The sequence below is a fragment of the Cydia pomonella genome, chromosome 20 (assembly GCF_033807575.1).
Source record: "Cydia pomonella isolate Wapato2018A chromosome 20, ilCydPomo1, whole genome shotgun sequence".
Classification (NCBI taxonomy): domain Eukaryota; kingdom Metazoa; phylum Arthropoda; class Insecta; order Lepidoptera; family Tortricidae; genus Cydia; species Cydia pomonella.
Genome location: NC_084722.1, coordinates 5,841,446 through 5,862,878, shown reverse-complemented (window position 1 = coordinate 5,862,878; position 21,433 = coordinate 5,841,446). Strand labels below are relative to the sequence as shown.

The following is a 21,433-nucleotide window of genomic DNA, read 5'->3' as shown; positions in this document are numbered from 1 at the left end:
ATGACGCCATTCATTTTCAAAATAACAAATATCAATGAAAATTTAAACTTAAGCAGCTCTTTGGCTCTTGTTTATGGTAAAATGTTGCCAGCGATTTAAAACTGATGGTATATACGTTTTACAGGATTTGTCCATGTTACCATTCCATTACTGGTGCCCGGTCCATTATAGGAGTGTTTACATACAAGATATAAACATCAGCCGACTAAAATGTATGAGAGAGTCAGTTTTTAGGGTTCCGTAGTCAACTAGGAACCCTTATAGTTTCGCCATGTCCGTCTGTCTGTCTGTCTGTCTGTCCGAAGCTTTGCTCCGTGGTCGTTAGTGCTAGAAAGCTGAAATTTGGCATGGATATATAAATCAATAAAGCCGACAAAGTCGTACAATAAAATCTAAAAATTTAATTTTTTTAGGGTACCTCCCCTACATGTAAAGTGGGGGTGAACATTTTTTTTTGCTTCAACCCTACAGTGTGGGATATCGTTGGAAAGGTCTTTCAAAACTAATAGGGGTCTTCAACAAACATTTCTTGATAAAGTGAATATATTCGGAGATAATTGCTCCGAAAGAACTTTTGAACCATAGGTCCAAAAAATATGAAAAAAATCTTGGAAGTAGAGCTTAAGAAAGACATTAAATTAAATGAAAACTATAGCGGATATGATCAATTTAGCTGTTTTTGAGTTATCGGAAAAAGTTTCCCCTTCATAGTAAAAAGACGTACACCCACAGTTCATCCCTTGGTTAACAATCTACCATACTTTAAGCTCCAGTTTAGCTTATTGTGACGGAAGAGTAACTACGGAACCCTACTCTGAGCATGGCCCGACATGCTCTTGGCCGGTTTTTTTTCGTGATTTCGGTGTTGTTCCCATAGTAAAAGTTGCTCAGTACCCGTGTACCCACCCCACTTTTTCAGTTTTAGTGTAACACGTAGTATTTGTACTTTATCCGTCACTATCATGACGGCACCTATATGTAAATCGTGAGAATAACATGATATCTCGACGATTCCCATCGTGAAGAGCCAAGCACGCCAAAACGTGTAATGGAGACATCGTGACACGCGGTCTGAGCACAAATAGATGAACCTAGTTGCGGCCACAGTTATGTTGAGAAATTCTATGGTGAAGCACTCTCACCTAGTTTACCGAATGCGTAGTCAAAGATTAAATTACAAGTAGGTTTGACGACCTTTGGTCTAGTGGGTAGTGACCCAGCCTATGAAGCCAAGTCCCGGGTTCTAATCTCGGTAAGGACATTTATTTGTGTGATGAGCACTGTTGTTAGAAATCGATTTAATTCCAACGTAATTTTGATACTTAAATAATCTAAAACATTTGCACTGTTGTTTGTTCCTGAGTCATGGGTGTTTTTGTTTTTGTATTTAAGTAATTATATATTAAATTTATATATCGTTGTCTAATAATCATTGAAGTTACTGTGGGACTTATTCAATTTGTTTAATAATGTCCCATTATATCTTATACCTTTAAATGAGCAATTCTTGTATATATATATATATTTCAGGGATCTCGGAAACGGCACTAACGATTCCGCTGAAATTTGGTATATGGGGGTTTTTGGGGGTAAACAATCGATCTAGATTAGTCTTATGTTTGGGAAAACGCGTGTTTTCGAGTTTTCATGCGTTTTTCTTTCGACGCCGAATATGGTCGCTAATTTCGTGTTGCAGGCCACTGTCCGTCTGGTCTAGCGGGTTAAGACGCGGACAGCAAGAAACAAACAGGTGTTACGGTTTCGATCCCGCCCGGTGACAAACTTTTGTTTTTTTTATATGTTCAAGCTTATATATAATATTTTAATTTTTATTGTTTTAGACAAGTTTAATTTAGTAAAAAAATTTAGTTAAGATTATGACCTATACACCACCATATTACAATAAATAGTTATAACCGAGCAAAGCTCGGTCGCCCAGCTACTTTATTTATTATTTAAGTAAGTCCGTGAAACACTCCAACTAGGTATAGACCCATTTTAAAACTATGGGCCAGAAGTTCATATTAATATCAATTATATTTTCAGTGTTGTCAGAGATTTTTTGATTTTTTCTTGCATTTATGAAAAAAGTTTTCCTTCAAAATGAGACATTTAAATATTAATCACACCTGAACGAAGATACAGTGCGACATGAAAGAGTAGAAATTAAATAAAATAGAATTGTACAATTTCAATACAAATATTTATTTCGCACTGTAGCATTTATTTTATAACGCACTTCCAGCTAGTTTTGGACCAAAACGACCAGGAGCAACAACGGTGTGAGCAGCTCAGGGGTTTCGAGAAGTGCACGCCGCTTTCTACCCCGTGATAAGAGCCACTGTGCCAACTCGCGTCACTTCCACCCCTGGAGCATATAGCTGTAACGACTCCTCTCTGGACGGCCAATGAAGACGAAGACTCGCCGGAGACGGAGACGTCGGAGACCCTGACCGACTCTCGGAAGTACTTTGGTCTGTGGGGTTGTTACTCCCCAACAGCTCGCCACAAGCTGCCCTGCTTATATTATTATATGCGTCGGCTGGGGAAAAATTGTATAAAATTGTTAGAATTTGAACGAGCTCGTTTCATTGTTCATAAGTTTCTAAAGGAGTTCAGGGGGCTTAGACAAGGTACGAGTATGTAGTAAAATTGATATTCTGTTAACTACAAATATATATGGAAGACCGCAAACATGTGTGACACGCTCTTATGGCTCTACAAATAAGATCGTATACAAATCAGATATTTTTGCGGCCTTCGTTGTGTAAAATATTATTGCAGGTGAGACTGTACGGGTTGTTAGTACATCCCCCACTAGTGCATTAAAATCATAAGTACATTCATTAATTATTATCATAATAGTACCTACGTGTGTAATTGTCGGTTCTTCTACAAAACGCGCAACACCTGAATCGATACATTAATGATGTTAAATCGAACTACAAGCGTCTAACTTTCCTTTAAATTACATTAGAAAAATCGATTCTATTCCACGCACTTAAAGTTTCAATCCCTTTAAGTTTAAAAAGCTATTATTTATGTTTTTTCTTCAGCAAGTTAAGTTATACGGTAACATGGATCAGTTTTTGCAGTAATTATTAATTTCTTATAAGAATAGGGGCAAAAAATGAGACCATTTTCAACTTTAATGAGTTGAAAACAAGGCGCAAAATGTATTTGATAGTACTAAAATTAAGATGGGAGTATTCATTACTGGAATATACTATGACCTATTAGGAATTGCTAACGGCCAAGTTTGAACGTCGTAAATTACGTTTGTAGTCTGATCTCGTTGTAAAAAGTTATAAGGGCATAAAATTACTAACATTTGGGTACAACGAAATACATTTACAACTGCTTTTATTTTAGAGCCCAACTGGGGAAGTACCTCCACCTTACAGAAAATCGCAGCCAAATAACACTAGACCCTACTCATAGTGTTGTGTTCCTGCTGGTGAGTAAGGTTGCCAGAGCTCAACGAGGGTGGGAGGGGGTTAGGGTCGGCAACGCGCATGTACCTCCTCTGGAGTTGCAGGCGTACATAGGCTACGGATACTGCTTACCATCAGCCAGGCCGTATGCTTGTTTGCCACCGACGTAGTATAAAAAAACAACAAGTATGAATTTCTTATTGTTATATGAACATATGAGGACTATCAAAAGTCATAGGTATTTTAATAGCTTTTTAATTCAGGATCGAGGTTTGATGCCTGTGATTTTTAAATTTGAAAACAAATACAATTATTTTGCATAGGCACTAGCTTCTGTACTTCGTCAGTGTTAAATTATGATGATGATTGATCAAAATTATCCCATGTCATTTTCCAGGCCTCAAACTACCTAACGACCTGACCAAATACGTCTAAATCGATTCAGCGGTTTAAGCGTGCAGAAGTAACAGAAAGACAGACAGTCACTTTGGCATTTATAATATCAATAATGACTGCAAATAACCATGAAGTACTCTTCATCTTCAGCCTACAAGCGGAGAGACGATAGAAACGGCTGTATTTCTCTAAAATCTATTTACCTCACAATTCTCCTGTCACGTTTGTGGTCTGTACCTAATGCCGCCCCTATACACTGACCTATGATGCGAGGAATATTGACCAAGAGTGGAACTGGTGGAAGGGTGTTGCTGCTGCAAGACACTGACCCTCGTCTAGTTCACTAGAGCAGTAACGTGGTGGCTGTCGTGACTTCGATATTTTATGCCCCCCCCCCTCTCTTTCCCCCAGTCCAGAAGTGGCCCTCAGTGATTATTATTTATTCCCAATTTTAAGAGGGAGTTGCGGGAAGAAGCAAATTTCATGCCGATGATGAAGTTAAGGACGCCATTTTGGCTTATTACGACAACAAAGATAAAAAAATATGTACGATTATTAAAAAAAAAAGGGAAAATTTGTATCTCTCAAATGTACCTAACCTTACTGAAAATAACAAATCGTAATAGTTTTTATACTGAATATATAAGACTCCTATTCCGCGAACTTTTTGACCTCCCCTTGTACCTATATTGAATAGAATTGAAATATGTATTTATTGCGAACTTGACCATTTAAAAAAATGCTTTTCGATCTACTCAAAAGGTGCTGGTTAAAACATCTGTTAAAGATGGCGAGCGGAACTTAATCGCTCCTTTTATTAGTAAATTACATGTAAGTACATTATTTTATTTTTTAATTCTATTTTTAATGGCCACCTCACACTAGCGTCTCCTGAGCGTTGGCGTCTCTCGACGCAACGTTGGCGCACGCGCAACGCAGCGTCGCCATTTTTCTTAGCGCTGACCGCTGACTATACGCCGGCGCTCAAAATGCTCCGTTGTTCGTTTTAAAATAGCGTCGTTGCGCAGTTGCGCCAACGTTGCGTCGAGCAACAGTCATAAAGTTGACTAAACGCTGATGCTCAAAATGCTCCGTTATTTGTTTTAAAATGGCGTCGCTGCGCAGTTGCGCCAACGTTGCGTCGAGCAGCAGCCATAGAGGTAACTAGACGCCGACGCTCCGGAGACGCTAGTGTGGGGTGGCTCTCAGTACTACAAAGAAACAAACATTATACACATACCTGAATGTTTCTAATACCCTTAAAGTTTATATTTATTGAAACATAATCACGATCATAAAACGAATTTCAGCAAACGATGGCGCCACTAACATAGTCGCAGTTAAATTTATAAATGCAACCAATAAAACTTGAAAAATCCGAAACGGCCTCTTACTCAAAACTTGATCACAAAACCAACATAACATTAACAAATGTCATTCAAAAACGAACCTTATAGCAACCACTTTAAAGTCCAACTCAATCGACAAATAATCTTCTTAATCAAATAACCAAGTTAAATTAAAAGAGAATTAACAGAAAATCGACTTTAGTGCAATAAACTTAAGGTTCATAAGGTTTATACGTAAGGTTGGTATTTCCGAAGAGCCACCCAAGGGGTTTTCTTCGAAAACGAGCCGTAAAAATTACTGGACATTTATTCCGCTGAGAGCATCCGATGAGAGTTAACTCAATTATCTGCTCGTATTATAATTATTGTCGTGTGTGAAACTTTAATATATTTAAGGAGCTTAAATGGATAATCGCACACCCAATAGTTGACCACGACGCAAAAGAAACAAACCCTGCTATAGTCCAGTCATCATAAATAGTATAGGTATTGTCTAATAGGTTTACAAACAAGAGATATAAAACGTGTATTTTTAAAACGGCCACATAATCTTAGGCCACTTTCATAGGTTTTATAAAAAAATAACGACTTTTATTATTTCTTATAAAATAATTCATCAATCAATATATGTATTATTTAGCCAGTGGAGTTTTCGAAAAATCATAACGCTTTTTTAGGTATACCTACGGTTGCAAAATATTATATAAGGAATCTCGAAAGGCCTTTCTCTAGTAATTTCGTCGATTAGAATTTTCATCAATCACGAACATAGATTTAAAACGTACCATTAAGAATTTGTAACAATTTTTGCACAAAAGCTAAAAATATGAAGATTGCTTCTAAAACCGCTAAATTTTATTTTTAATCGAAATCATCGCTAACTTTTTTGTTTTGTTGCTATAACTAAAAATAACGATTCAACACATCCGAAATCCCGAGCTCGCACAGCCGCCTCGCTCACACCAACGCTCAGTTATGAGAGAAGAACCAGGGGGCTGATTTTTGAATTTCGAGCGCTCGTTTTCGTCACTCAAAAATCCGTGAAAAACGGCGAAATTATATTTTTGAAACACGAGCTTCTATTGGGAATCTAGTGGTATTGACTACTCGTTTTCAATTCTAGTAGTAGAATTTGAATGCCTAGTAGTAGGGATATATTGAACACACACGAAATCGAGCGCTCGAAATTAAAAAGCGCCCCCCAGAACTCACGGCTCTTTATTAAGTAATAGTACCTACAGTTAATTATTTATTTTAGCTAGATATGAGATACCTAAATAGAACTGGAGGCCGATTTTTGAATTTCAACCACTCGATTTCCTGTATTTTTTTCAATAATATCTCCACTACTAGGCATTTAAAATCTCCTATTGGAATTGAAAACGAGTGGTCAATACCACTCGATTCCCAATTTCTATCGCTCGTATTTCAAAAATAGCATTTCGCCGTTTTGCACATATTTTCGAGTGACGAAATCGCGCGTTCGAAATTCAAAAATCGGTCCCCAGTTTGCATACAATTACCTATCTCTTGATCTTGCGACAGTAGCTAAGGCACCGGTTGGTGCTGTTGGTGATGGTGCTGTAATACTTTTTAATGCGGTAACGTTTAAAACAGGTACTGGACATAATCTTTGACCCTATTTTTTTCTCAACCAGACTCATTGCTACTATTGAGCGCCGAGGTTTGAACTCACGACCTTCCGTATTTTCTGTCGATTTGAGGGTTAACACATTTACTTCCAGCGACCCCCTAGGTGGATTTTCTGCAAGACACTTAGTCACTACAAAGCGGAAAATACATGTTCTCTATCTTCTCGCACAACGTATCAGCAATGCGATACAACGAGGAAATTCCGCCTGCATCCTTGGTACAATGCCTCATGGACCTATTTTAGATTTAAGCTAGTTATTAGTAATACCTCTCTATATATCCATTATGTATATTGTTATTGTTAATAAAATTGTAGGTATATTTAAATAATATGAACAAAAAATAATTTTAGGTGAAGGTTTCTTCACGAAGAAACCAGACTAGTTCTAGCAAGCCCTAAAAAGATACTGAACAAACTCGGCGGAACGTATAAAAAAAAAACTTATAAATACGTAGTACTTAGGTTGGAAAATCAGAGGGCAGTCGCTTTCGGTAAAATTTGTACCAATTCTCCCTGAGTCATAAAAAAATATGGGATAGTGTTAGGAAGATGACTTCTAGCAGAAAGATTAAAGCCAGTGTTTTAGTTTCGTGAGTGTTGCGGATTGATTAGTTCCATTTAGAGATAGGCCGAATATAGAGTTTGCCGAATACGAATATTTGACCGAATGTCAATGTTCAGTTTAGATCTTACCGAACCGAATATTTGGCTGAATTATTCGGTGCATCTGTATGATTCTAATAAACCATTTTAAATCGGTTCAATAACACTAACAGCTACGATAAATCGCTTCCTGGGCAATTCCCAAGAAACTAACAGTTCTAAAAGCAAGGAACTCGCAAACACATGAGTGTTTTATTTCCTGTTTTGTTTTATATTTTGTACTATAAAGAGTTTTACTATTATTACTACTTCAACACTCTCCAAATAATATAAACTAAATATAAAAAAATATAGGATTATATTCGAAGTACTTATGTTCGTAAGAAAATACTTACCACTATTTAAACGTGTTAAAGTCACGGGCAAATGAAATTGTAAATTGATTGTGTAAATTTGACATGTTTTTTTTAAGTTTATTTGTACCTAGTTTTCATTTTAGAACATGACGATCATTAGGAGATCGTAATAATTAGTTATTTTATTCCCGTACTTTGTTTTGACATGAATGATAACATTGTTGACATACGATTGATTATTATTTTTAGGACATGTTTTGAATTGTATCCATTTTATTTAATAATATTATGTAAATATTAATGACGATCATAGTATACATTCATGTAGATTAGTCTAGCATAATTTATAGTGTAATTTTATATTATGAGAATAAATATCTAAATCTAAATCTGTTTCATCATCATCATTTCAATGGCAACAGGAAAACGTAACCTGATGGAAGAGAGCATCTACCTAATACTTGAAAAATCTGCAGGAGCTTACATTTTAAAATGTTGCAACAAGACAAATATAATAAATAGTTATTGCCAAATATTCGGCACTTTAACCGAATAAACAAAAATGTTTTATCGATAATGCCGAATACCGAAAAATTACCAAATTCTCGGCCCAACTTTAGTTACAATAGAACGCTGGTCAGCAGAACAGCGTGCTGTTGAGGCGCATCGTACAAAAGGCTTATTCATTTAGTAACGCAACGCGTAAGGGCCACCCCACACCAGCGTCTCCCGAGCGTCGGCGTCTAGCCAATTCTATGACTGCTGCTCGACGCAACGTTGACGGAACTGCGCAGCGACGCCATTTTACATAGCGCTGCCTAGATGACGACGCTCAAAAGACGCTACTGAAGAGACTGTGGGGTCTCTTTAAATTTTACATTAATTTTGGAATATGCGAAAAAGATTATAAGAGTGCGTTGCGTACACAGCTAAGCTCGACATTTAGATAATGCGATTTAGAAAAAAATATTGAATACAAAAGGTTTGGTTTAAATGTTACTTTTTTTTGTATCAAATTTGAAATCAGAAATCTGCCGCTGGTGGACACCCTACCTTTGAAGTCTATTTCGTTAGCACAGGTGAATATACCTGACTGTGCACGGTAAAAATAACTAACATTTTTGCTAAGTAAATCGGAATAAAAAAGGAACATCAATGAATCGTTTGAATAGTCCGCTATCCGCCGACAGATGGCGTTGGCGTAAGAAATGTTTGCAATATTATGAAGTGTAAATTATAATTAAATATAAATATTGTCAAAATTACTATTAGTGACAATGGTAAGGCTAGTTTTTCGTTGATATAAAACAAGTTGTGAAGTAGAGTTCAATAGAAATTGCAAATAATATAAGCAAATATGACAGATTTCGTTCGCATTTAATACATAACCTAACATTTCTACGAAGGTAATTTTTACTGAAATTTTAATTATGAACATATATTTTAACGAAAAAAATATATTTATATAATAATTGAGTTCATATACTGTTGATAAGATTATGGCTGTCCTTTAAAATAGCGAGATACCGAAGTAATAAACTTTTAAATAATTACTCACTTGGCTGTTGCGATGACCCAAAATGAGTCTCGGCCTCCAACACAAAAGCACGCCACTTTGCTCGGTCCAGAGCCAATTCACGCCAACTTTCGCCGACGCCGAGCTCACTATCTGCCTCCACTCTATCCGCCCAACGATATCTAGGATGACCAACAGGACGGTGTCTACATACCTGAGTTGGGCCTACTTTTAAAAATGTATTATAATCTAGAAAGTAAATCACATTTAGAAATAAATAGGTATTATGTGAATAGGTATCTAGAACGATGACGTTACATATTATTTATTAACTTTTAATCTCTTTATAATTCTTTGAAATTTTTCTCTATTCAAATGCACTAAATGTAAAGATAATCAATAAAACATGCAGGTAGTTAATATTGTAACTATTGTAAGTAAGCAGGTTCCTACCTACTTCATTATATTGTATTTCAAAAGCACAAGCATACGCTGCAAACAAATATTTTAAGGCATTATATGTTTGTACGTACCTACAAAACAACTTCTTAAGTATACCTACCTACCTATTATGCCTGGACTCAGTTTCCGAACGGTATTAGTCTAATATTATAAGTGCATCTTATGGCTCCTCTGCATGATGGCCCAGCGTAAGCCAGTCCTAGGGACGCATTTATGCGTTAGAGGGAGCAAGTGATATTGCTATCTCATTTCACCGCATAGCTGCGTCCCTTGGACTGGCCTACGCTCGGCCATCGTGTAGAGGAGCCCTAAGGGGAGAATCGTCCATATGTACCACAGGGCTCATAGGTTGAAATATATCCTTGGAGAATTTAACAAGCGGAGTCGCCTTTAAGAGCTTACCCCTCTGTCGATAACCTCGGCCAACGATCATATGTATTGTATGGACTGACGTTTATTTGATATACACATTTGTTGTTTATACATTTGACGTGCGCCTTCTTCGCAAAAATCGGCAGACTGTTAATTTTGTACAGAAAACTATAGACAAGGCGTTTGCAGTTGTTAAATCCTCCAAGATCGTTACTGTCTACATTTCCGATTCAACGTCCTAGCCTATTTCCTCGTTTAAATGTAGAACTCGGTTAAAGTGGCTTTAAGAAAATCATCAGCTTGACATAAAAACTGACGTCATATTTTTCCATTTTTTTTTATTAGGCTAAGAGTTTAAATATGTTTACGATCGAAAAAAGTCAAACGAAGGGGCATAGCTACGGTCAATGCATCAAATTACTTATATTCTGTTCTTTTATTCCGTAGACTAAAATGACAACCACAAATGTCAAACGCAGAAATAATGTGACCAGCTTAAAACAAATACCTAGTGCTGATCTTTGATTTCGGTTTGTGAATAACCGATAAATATTAAATTAATTTTAGATCCAAAATAAACAATTAATGAAATCTACTCACTACATGATAGGAAGTAAACAATAAATAAAATCTACTCTCATAATCCACTCAAACATTTAAAAATTGCATTATGAGCTTCGAGGTGACTGTTAATCTTACAATAAAATCGCTTTTCAATATCAGAAATATTGTGTTTAGACCTGGATACAAACTTTTCAAATGCCTCAAAATGGTGTTATTTGCCTATATAAATAACTCTCAATAGTTTATTTTCGGTTAGTATCGGTTGTAGCACATCACTATTTATAAGACGTAAAAAACCAGCAACACATGAAATGTCATTTTAGTTATTATTGTTAGGTAATATTGAGTTTCCATAATGGCAATATTCAGGGAGAACAATTCGGACTACGTTGATGTCGAGAAGGGGTCGTCCACGTTTACTATCCTCTTAATTATTTTTACACATTACAATCAATCATCTGCCATATACGTTAGGCACTATTGGTATAATAGTATCACGGATCTTACGACGGGCCGACGGACGGAGTAATCTTAGAAATATTTTTTCAATAATGAATTGAGGAGATCACGTGGCCGCGGTACGCCTAAGAAGCACTGGCTGGCTCGTGATAATGATATGTAAGAGAATAATCTCACATCTCAGGATGCCGAAGACCGGGCAAAGGGAGAAAATTGAGTAGGAAAGCGGATTCTGGCGCTATAGTTCGTTTATATATGTCTTTTTATTGAAAAAAACAGTAACTATTATTCAAAACAAAAGAATGTAACTGATTGTATATGATTTATAAATGTTACATATTTGCCGTGACTTATTTTTCAAAAAAAAGACAAATCAAAATCGCTTACCTTCTTTGCTAAAAACTAACTATAGGCCGGGAAAACGTTAAGTTGAAGAAAAATAATGAACCGAGGGGATCAGCGCAGTGGCTTCAAACAAAATTGTCGGCAAGCCGGAGCTAAATTAGCTTGCTTAGCATAAGATGCTAAGTCTGCATAAAATGGAGAAGCCTTGATTAGCTAATTATTGAAATTACCCTAACAACGTTGTTACTAAAGAAAACTCGATAACGATTGTGAAAATGTCATTCAATAAAGTGGTCCCTCGAACCGGATAAAATTATTTTGCTATTTATATACATTTGCTTATTATAAATTATATTGCTGTGTAGAAAAAATACTTACTAATAATTTTTTTTTATAAAGGATACCTATTCCTTGAATTATTTTAATTATTCTTTCAATTAATTCGATTCCGTCAGCTCCACCATCCATTAAGTACACCTACCTTGGCCAGTATTTTCAGAAATTCTTGAAATGTATATAAAATAACTTGGCTCTGATTTGATTTAATTTCTTTAAGGCTTTTCATTGAACTACTTAAACCTAAAATTGATAAAATAGGTGTAAATTATGTAAACGTAAGTAATACTGTGCGTTCCTATTTTATTTTATTTTTTAAGAACTCTATTTTGTTTTTATTTAACCGACTGGCATCGCAAAATTATGAATTTTCGCTAAATCTACTTAGAAACTTAGACTTCATACTAGATAAATAAACTTATAGGAAGGCATACTTCGCCTTATAATAAAATGGCAAACAAAAGTATACTACGTACATCCTTAATTCCCTAGGAACCATAAAGAAAAAATTACAATTGAATTGTTAAGTAATTGCTTGTTGTTTTGATAAGCGTGATTGTGGTTGGCCACAAAGACACCGAGCTGTTTGCTCAGGCCGAGCCCGCGGCAGCAGCCAGCACTAGACGCACAAAAGATACAGCGAGTAACGAGCTCAATTGATGAACGAACGGAAACGTGTCCAATTAGAAGGAGACGGCGGCGGTGGCGAGTGTAGTGTGGTGTAGTGTCGCCCCCGCGTATTAACGAGATTAGCGGCGCCCCGCGCCCGCCGCCGCCGCCCGCGCCGGTCGGCGCGCGAGGTGTGGCGGCGGCGGACACCTCGCCCGCGACGAAAAAACAACGCTCGTGGCGCCGCGGCCCCGCCTGCCTGCGCGCGGGGAGCCGCTCGGCGCGCCATTGGGCGGGCGCGCGGAGGGGTGTCGGAGCCGGCGCCGCCGGCGGCCAGTCGTTTGACGCCTGCCGCGCGAGCGGGTGTCGCCACGAGAGCGAGTGACGAGCGAGCCGCCGGCCGGTTATGGACGTTGCATGAGCGGCCGCGACCGCTGGAGCCGACGGGACCGCTGGAGCGCGCGCCGTGGGTCCCGGGCGGCGCGGGCATGCGCTTCGAGGGCACTGAGCGGCGCGACGCCGTCGCGTTCCACCCATTGCTGGTGCCGCGACCGAGCGACTTCTCGGTATCGGCGCTGCTGACGGCGGGCGCGCTTCCGCCGCCGCCGTATCTGCCGGCAGCCCTGGCCGCCGCCGCCGCGCTGTCCGCGCCCTGCCCGCTGCTGAAACCGCCGCCTCCGCCTTACGCACCTCTGCCGCCAGACGACGACGGCGTCGTCGACGACCCGAAGGTGACGCTCGAGGGCAAGGACCTCTGGGAGAAGTTCCACAAGCTGGGCACCGAGATGGTGATCACCAAGAGTGGCAGGTCAGTACGGCCGTCGCGTTCCCGTTGCTCGTTGTGATCGTGCCTTTAACGTGTACCAGTGATGTGTGTGATATTGCAAATGAAACCGTCTAAGCGTAACACGTGTATCGAAGAGGTAGGGTAAGTAGCGAGTGGCTTAGGCTAGGCATCAAGAGTATTGTTTCGATTCGTTACAAGCCGAGGGCACGGGTTTGTTTACCTACAAACTGGTGAAACTACTTTGAAACTGATAAGAAACATTTACCTAACTAACTTCTGCATTGGAGTAAGAGTCCAATGCAGAAGCCTACCTACCTACCTGAACCAAAACAATTTAGATACTTAAAAATTCGTTTTTTTATTTAACCAGTGAATATATATTTTTAAATTAAAACTTATTAAATATTGTTTATGTTGATACAAGGAGTAATTCTAAATTAAACAACTACTATCTAATTCTCCCGGCTGTTCTTTATGGTGGTGTGTTTTAAGTTTTCTTTATTTCAGTGAAATTAGAATCAGACTAAATTACTTCAAATACCTATGTACATCTTTTTTTGTAATTTGTTTATGCAATACAGTACATGTTTTGATAATTCAACTATTATAATTTTGGTCACTATTCATATTGTTAATGAATGATATTTTTCAAAACTTGCAACGCAATTTTCACCGTTGTCCAGTCATCTAGCATATTAAAAACAAATGACGTACATGCCTCTTCTATTATATTAAAAAAATAACAATCAATTAACACCGAAACATGTTAAACAAATAAATTATCAAACATAACCTAACCTTAGTTATGCCCGCCGAATGAAGTGCAGACGGCGTCCGTGTTGACAGATGCATAGAGTAGGCGCTTTTTTTCGCCAACACTGCACCGACGGGACGTGCATTCGCATTAATTACTCTCTGAATTTAGAAATGGCTTCGTTTCGGTTGCAGAAAATTTTGCACTAAGTCATTATGTTTTTTTTTATATCGAAAATAGTCCATGGTATACACCTACCTAGATTGATTGAAATTTTCTTGTTATGATTAGGGATATTTTTTCCGTTTCCAGACAAAGATTTATTTAGTATTTTTTCAATCGGATATAAAGTATTATTTTACGTTGAATACTTATCTAATCAAGGTGTGATGTTATAAATTGAAACTAGTGATGAAAATTGAAGCAGCTAAGTAGAATTAAAACCAGTTTTGCGTTGCGTAACTTCGTACTTCAAAATATTTGCATATATTATATTATTATTCAACAATAATATTGTACGTTTCTAAGTAGGTACTTATAATGCAACTTATGTTTTTACATTGTCGCTTAAATACGCTCCTTTAGTCACGGAAAAGATATTTGTAAGTTTCCTTTTTTACAGTTAGCTTTTACGAAACTTTAAATTAAATCTCACAAAAAACTGTATAATACTTAAAGCTAGTGCTAAATGTTACAGGTTACTCTTAATACGCTGTTATAAAAAAAACTTTCGCGTATTTTTACTCATTTGTTTGTCAATATTACTAAAGGCAAACGAATAGGCCTCACGCGTGCTCGTAAAGTTGGGTAACAAGAATATTGCTTCGCGTTGCTGAGTCAATATTTATTAAAATGTACAAGTATTTTTATTGAAAGGGAAAATCGACTTGTATTATTTTGTGAGTTTTTTATTGAGAGATTTTAGTGGTTAGTAGGTACCTAATAATAATGTGTAGGTAGAGGTACATAAAGGCAATATTATAATTTATATTGTGGTAAGACGGCAAAATTGTTAACGATGTTAAAAAATAAAAACCCGATATATAAATACAAATACAGTTAGAACATGTCGGGTTCTTAATTTACTCATATTCCACAACATCAGTACAAAACGATATTTTTAAATATTTATTGTCGGTAATTAGGCCTAAGTAAAGTTTGTTATACAGTTTTTTACCATCGGGAACTAATTAAACTGTAATTGGGAACATACCTATGTAGGTAATAAGGAGTTAATGATCATAATTATGATTATGAAACAATATTTTTTTTTACCTGGTAAGACCCAGGGCAATCTTGCACTTTTGGATTTGGAACATAAAATACTTCTATAAGAGTTCAAAACTCGAATTGAATTTCAAGTAGTACATATTAAAGAGATTAAAGGGACAGTATTCGAAATAGGACACTTACATACCAAAACCGATCAATAACTACGATAGAATCTTAAACGTTACTATACAATTGCCTATCAAACACTATTTAGCTAAAGCTACATGTCGAATCATATAGATACATATTTTGAGTACAAACACTTCAGGGGTGCCGGTGCCAAATTTAGAGGGTAACGGAGATGAAAGAGCGGTGTTATAAAAAGAAAAAGTTTGCGAGAAAGAAAATAAAAGGGTTTGCGACGAATTTCCTCGAAAATTATATTTAGTTGACAGTGTCAATGCAAGGAGTAAACAATTGAGTTACAATTAATGTGATTCGGTGAAATTTACACGAATTTGAATTTATTTTTAAAATTGAGTACCTAAACTATACTGATAATGAAGACCTAACCGGACCGAAAAGGATTTACCGCAGAAACCGAAAATTTGATATCTGACTCTGAGTAAGGGTTAGAAATAACTATTTAAAGCTTTTTTATAAGTCTATTATCATGTTGTCATCAATCAGTCTTATAGAAAGGTATCTAATAAGATTTTATTTATTCTCATAAGTTTGACTCAAATAAGAAATTTATAAATAAAAACACCTAAAACTACATGTCAATAGATAGTACAATATTGCATACTTACCTACTACTCAATTTTCCCTACCGCATAAAACCAAAAAAAATCGTTGGACTACGTATTTTTATATTTTTTGTATATAAACCAAGTGTACTTTACTTATTATTATACTACGCGAATAACGCGATAAAGTCCCGTTCTATAATTTAATAATTTGAAAAATCGTGAAAGTTTAAATCAGTAAGTTTGAAAAACCAGAATTTTCCATATTTGTTTCGCAATATAAAACTATCAAGATCAATTGAAAACGTTATTTCAGTTACCTACTCGTATAAGTTACAAGCAGTTATTATTATGATACAAATAATACAGCATGCCAAGAGACGGTAACCTACAATTTATCAATCGTGCTACCGAGTAAAATTCAATCTGGATCGAAAATGGAGGTCCGCGCAACATGATATGATTTTTTTAGGCCAAGCGCACTGTGAGCCGAAATTGGCATCTTTGGCAGTTTCAAATTAAAATTTAAGTTTATGCTATATTGGAATGTATTTTAGTATTACTTGATTTAGGTATGTAAGTAGTTATTTGTGTACATTTTATAAGTTCTTATAAATCGTGTTGGTTTTCAAATGCGCCGCCTACAATATTTTCCGATAACTTTAAAGTTGCCTGGTAGAGAATGCCTCATGGCATTAAGTTCGCCTTTTGCACATTAAGTTTTTCCTTTGCGCAGTAAAGCTTTAAAAAAATAAGTTGGGAGCCGACTATTATGACGATTTTTTCCTACAGATTTTGATAAAATTTGGAGGTTAGATAGAGTTCCCTATTCTGTAATTAATTTAAGCGCATTTTCACTGCATGTCATTAAAAATCTTCCACGGAGTTACGAAAACGTTTAGTATTTTCGTAACTCAATGGAAGATTAGGTACTTTTTTTTCCAAAGAATTGGGAACTCCTCAAACCAGACAAATTTCATCAAAATCTAACGAAAAAATTGGATTGGGGGTAAAGTTGTAGATATGTAATTGAATAAAGTTTAATTGAAATGATTATGCTTAATAAGCATAATTATTTATGTTGAAATGGATATAGAAAATTGAGTTTGTAGGAAAACAAATCGGATGCTTGAGCCAATTTAGAAATATAGACCTACTAGGTACTTAGAAAATTACATTATTTTTTATTTAATCTTTATTGCACAATGCATGATGAATGGCGAACTTAATGCTGTAAGGCATTTTCTATCAGTCAACCAATTATAACATAATACGTAGGAAAATTATTGTAAGTTTACCTAATGTAGATTGATTGAGGTTAATTAATATTTCATTATAGTTTTTTAAGTATTTTAGTTCATAAATTTAAATAGCGTAAAATTTAGAAAACATAACAGCTCATACTATTTATAAATAGGTACTTTTCCATTAAAATTAATATTCTCGATATATATTTTAATTTAGCTACTGCCAATAAATAGTTACTTTTGATACAAGTGCAGAAAGGAAATTCGCAACGAGTGAAGGGGAGTGTTTTAAATCGACACGAGTTGCGAATTACCTATTCGCACGTGTATCGTACTGTTTTACAATACATATGGTTTTTTAAAGTTTTGACATATGCACGGAAAGTGCTCATTCTCGCACGCGTGCGGGAAAGTTCGCACGTCGGACTGGCACATCGCAATCTAAGTGTGCTCATAGCAATACAATATTTAAAATACCAAAGGATTTTTTATCCTAATCCTATTAATCCTATGGTCCGATTAGCCTCGGTTTACCCTATATTGTATTATATAAAGCAACCTCGATTAAATTCTTACTCATTTACTTACGTGATTAAGACATTACATCAATTATAATATATGTGGGTACCTATTTAGTATTTATCTTAAATTACCAGTTATTGAGCTTGAGGTAAAATCTGATCAATTTGCATGTTGGCTATATTATTGAAAATTATTATGCGTTAAATATGTAACTACATTACTCCATGCAGCGTAATTATAAAAAAGCGGCCAAGTGCGAGTCGGACTCGCGCATGAAGGGTTCCGTACAATTTAAGATGTATTAAAAAAAAATCTACTTGCTAGATCTTGTTCAACATTTTACCACTTTGGACACACATTTTACCACTTTGGAAGTGTCTCTCGCGCAAACTATTCAGTTTAGAAAAAAATGATATTAGGAACCTAAATATCATTTTTGAAGACCTATCCATAGATACCCCACACGTATGGGTTTGATGAAAAATTTTTTTTTAAATTTTATGACGTATTAAAAAAAAACTACTTACTAGGTCTCGTTCAAACCAATTTTCGGTGGAAGTTTGCATGGTAATGTATATCATATATTTTTTTTAGATTTTTCATTCTGTTATTTTAGAAGTTACAGGGGGGGGGACACAATTTTTTTCACTTTGAAAGTGTCTGTCGCGCAAACTATTCGGTTTAGAAAAAAATGATATTAGAAACCTAAATATCATTTTTGAAGACCTATCCATAGATACCCCACACGTATGGGTTTGCTGAAAAAAATTTTTTTTTTAAATTTAATGATGTATTAAAAAAAAAACTACTTACTAGGTCTCGTTCAAACCAATTTTCGGTGGAAGTTTGCATGGTAATGTATATCATATATTTTTTTTAGATTTTTCATTCTGTTATTTTAGAAGTTACAGGGGGGGGGACACAATTTTTTTCACTTTGAAAGTGTCTGTCGCGCAAACTATTCGGTTTAGAAAAAAATGATATTAGAAACCTAAATATCATTTTTGAAGACCTATCCATAGATACCCCACACGTATGGGTTTGCTGAAAAAAAATTTTTTTTTAAATTTAATGATGTATTAAAAAAAAAACTACTTACTAGATCTCGTTCAAACCAATTTTCGGTGGAAGTTTGCATGACAATGTATATCATATATTTTTTTTAGTTTTTTCATTCTGTTATTTTAGAAGTTACGGGGGGGGGACACACATTTTACCACTTTGGAAGTGTCTCTCGCGCAAACTATTAATTTTAGAAAAAAATGATATTAGAAACCTCAATATCATTTTTGAAGACCTATCCATAGATACCCCACACGTATGGGTTTGATGAAAAAAGATTTTTTGAGTTTCAGTTCTAAGTATGGGGGACCCCCAAAATTTATTGGTTTTTTTCTATTTTTGTGTGAACATCTTAATGCGGTTCATAGAATACATCTACTTACCAAGTTTGAACAGTATAGCTTTTATAGTTTCGGAAAAAAGTGGCTGTGACAGAATCGGACAGACAGACGGACATGACGAATCTATAAGGGTTCCGTTTTTTGCCATTTGGCTACGGAACCCTAAAAATCAGTTCAGGCCAAGTTAATAGTTATAGATCGTGTCATTCACGAAGACGCGTGCCTTCACTCGTATTATCATGTTGGTAAAGGTTATATTTGACAAATCTGCGCGTCATCGTGGATGACACGGACTATATCAGAGTTAGTTAGAGTTTTGCTGTCCGTAGCCAATCATTTAGCTAAGCGATTGCTGCGATGCCGTTCCACGCAGTGCAGGCATAGATGGTAGGATCCTATAGATGTGGCTATACACGTGAGAGACAGGACAAACGCAATGCGACGAAATTAAAAACACGTTTTAACATTCCTGACAACCTACGTAATTTGGTCGGGTTATTTGCTGCCCACCATAAACCATACTGAAAGCCGGCGTAGCTTTATTTGACGTTCATACGCGCATTGTAATATGCCTACTTGGAAAATAAACTTTTTCTTTTATCTTAACGGGTGTAACAAAAATGAATGAACATTCTTAGGTAAGTAATGAAATAAATATGGAAGTATTTTTTTATGTATGAGTATTATAGCTTATTCGTATCTATATTTATACCGGGGGGAGCTTGTTACACGAGCAATTAATTAAAACATAGATGGTACTCAAACGGTCAAACTTGTTCAATAACTTTCAAAAATTATGAAGTAGTTAGACTAATTTTACGGTTTATTAGTTTAATGTTAGTATGTCTCTCGACAGTTTAAATTCGAAGTAGTTAGACTTCCTATTTGTCATACAAATTCAATATTATCATGATTGTAAATGAAAACTGTGACATATCAATGTCATTTCGAACATCAATCGTCCGAGATAGTAGGTACTTACGTTTAGTAGCAAATGTATAAACTCGTAATAAACGCTAACCAATTTGTAAACAGGCCCTAAGGCAAGTATATCCGTTCGTAAGGGCTTAATAACGAAAGTTGATTAGGGATAAGATAAAAATACTTAAATTATTCATTATCTTCGAAATGGAGTTAATTAGAATACCGGTGTCTTTGAGAAAGTTACTTAATTTAAGCTCATAAATGCTTCCTTGAATTAACGGAAATAAAAAAAACACGGTGTATATTGCTCCCGGGCAAAACATTTATAAAATATACTGTGACAGCTTATCCGCATTTATATCTGTAACACTATTTATTTAGCACGTCATACGACATAACCCAGGGCTTATCACTGTTAATTATGTCTCATTAACACATAACGAGAGCATTTTGTCACGCAAGCTTATGTAACTAATGTACCTACGTATGTTGTTGTGTTCTATTTTGACATTCGTGCATTGCTTACAATATTTTTAGGATTTTTTGTTTGTAAAACCTTTCCTCCTGTTCTCCACGACTCCCGATTTGGAGCCTCTTTCGGCCAGTTGTTGAGGAAGGTGTGTAGGTTGTCCCGCCATCTCCGTCTGAGCCTGCCGCGTCCGCGCCCTTCTGACATCCAGTTGATATGAATATTTTTTTTTACTAGCCTATTCTGGTATCCCACTGCTGCATAGGTCTCCCCTCTTATTCTCCACGATGCCCGATTTGGTGCCTCTTTCGGCCAGTTATTGAGGAAGGTGTGTAGGTTGTCCCGCCATCTCCGTCTGAACCTGCCGCGTCCGCGCCCTTCTGACATCCAGTTGATATGAGTTTTTTTTTTACTAGCTTATTTAAGTATCTCACTGCTGGGCTAAGGCCTCTGCTCTTATACCTCCAAGACTACCGATTTGGAGCCTCTTTCGGCCAGTTGTTTAGGAAGGTGTGTAGGTTGTCCCGCCATCTCCGTCTGAGCCTGCCGCGTTCGCGCCCTTCTGACACCCAGTTGATATGATGATTTTTTTTACAAGTTTATTTTGGTATCCCACTGCTGGGCAAAGGGTTCTGCTCTTTTTCTCCACAACTCCCGATTTGGTGCCTCTTTCGGCTTCGGCAGTTGTTGAGAAAGGTGTGTAGGTCGTCCTGCCATCTCCGTCTGAGCCTGCCGCGTCCGCGCCCTTCTGACATCCAGTTGATATGAAGATTTTTTTTATTAGCCTATTTTGGTATCCCCCTGCTGCAAAGGCCTCTCCTCTTATTCTATGTGGGACTTACTCAGTTTGTGTAATAATGTCCTATAATTTATTTATTTATATCTTTGTATTGAGGGAAAACATTGATCAT

General features: G+C 36.5%; 1 protein-coding gene and 1 long non-coding RNA gene across 9 annotated transcripts in view; both read left to right on the top strand.

Annotated features, from left to right (window-relative positions):
- The window catches only part of LOC133529127 (uncharacterized), a 229,284-nt gene that overhangs the window by 61,897 nt on the left and 145,954 nt on the right, over window positions 1-21,433 (top strand). The gene's annotated exons all lie outside the window — the stretch shown is intronic.
- The window catches only part of LOC133529109 (T-box transcription factor TBX3-like), a 147,768-nt gene continuing 139,116 nt past the window's right edge, over window positions 12,782-21,433 (top strand). For 2 of the 8 annotated variants that reach the window (XM_061866737.1, XM_061866736.1), the window contains exon 1: window positions 12,786-13,263. In XM_061866737.1, coding sequence (XP_061722721.1) covers window positions 12,944-13,263 — 320 coding nt within the window. In that variant the 5' untranslated portion in view covers window positions 12,786-12,943. Of the gene's footprint in view, window positions 13,264-21,433 lie in introns of all 8 variants that reach the window. The other 6 variants (XM_061866732.1, XM_061866735.1, XM_061866739.1 and 3 more) reach the window with 5 other exon arrangements.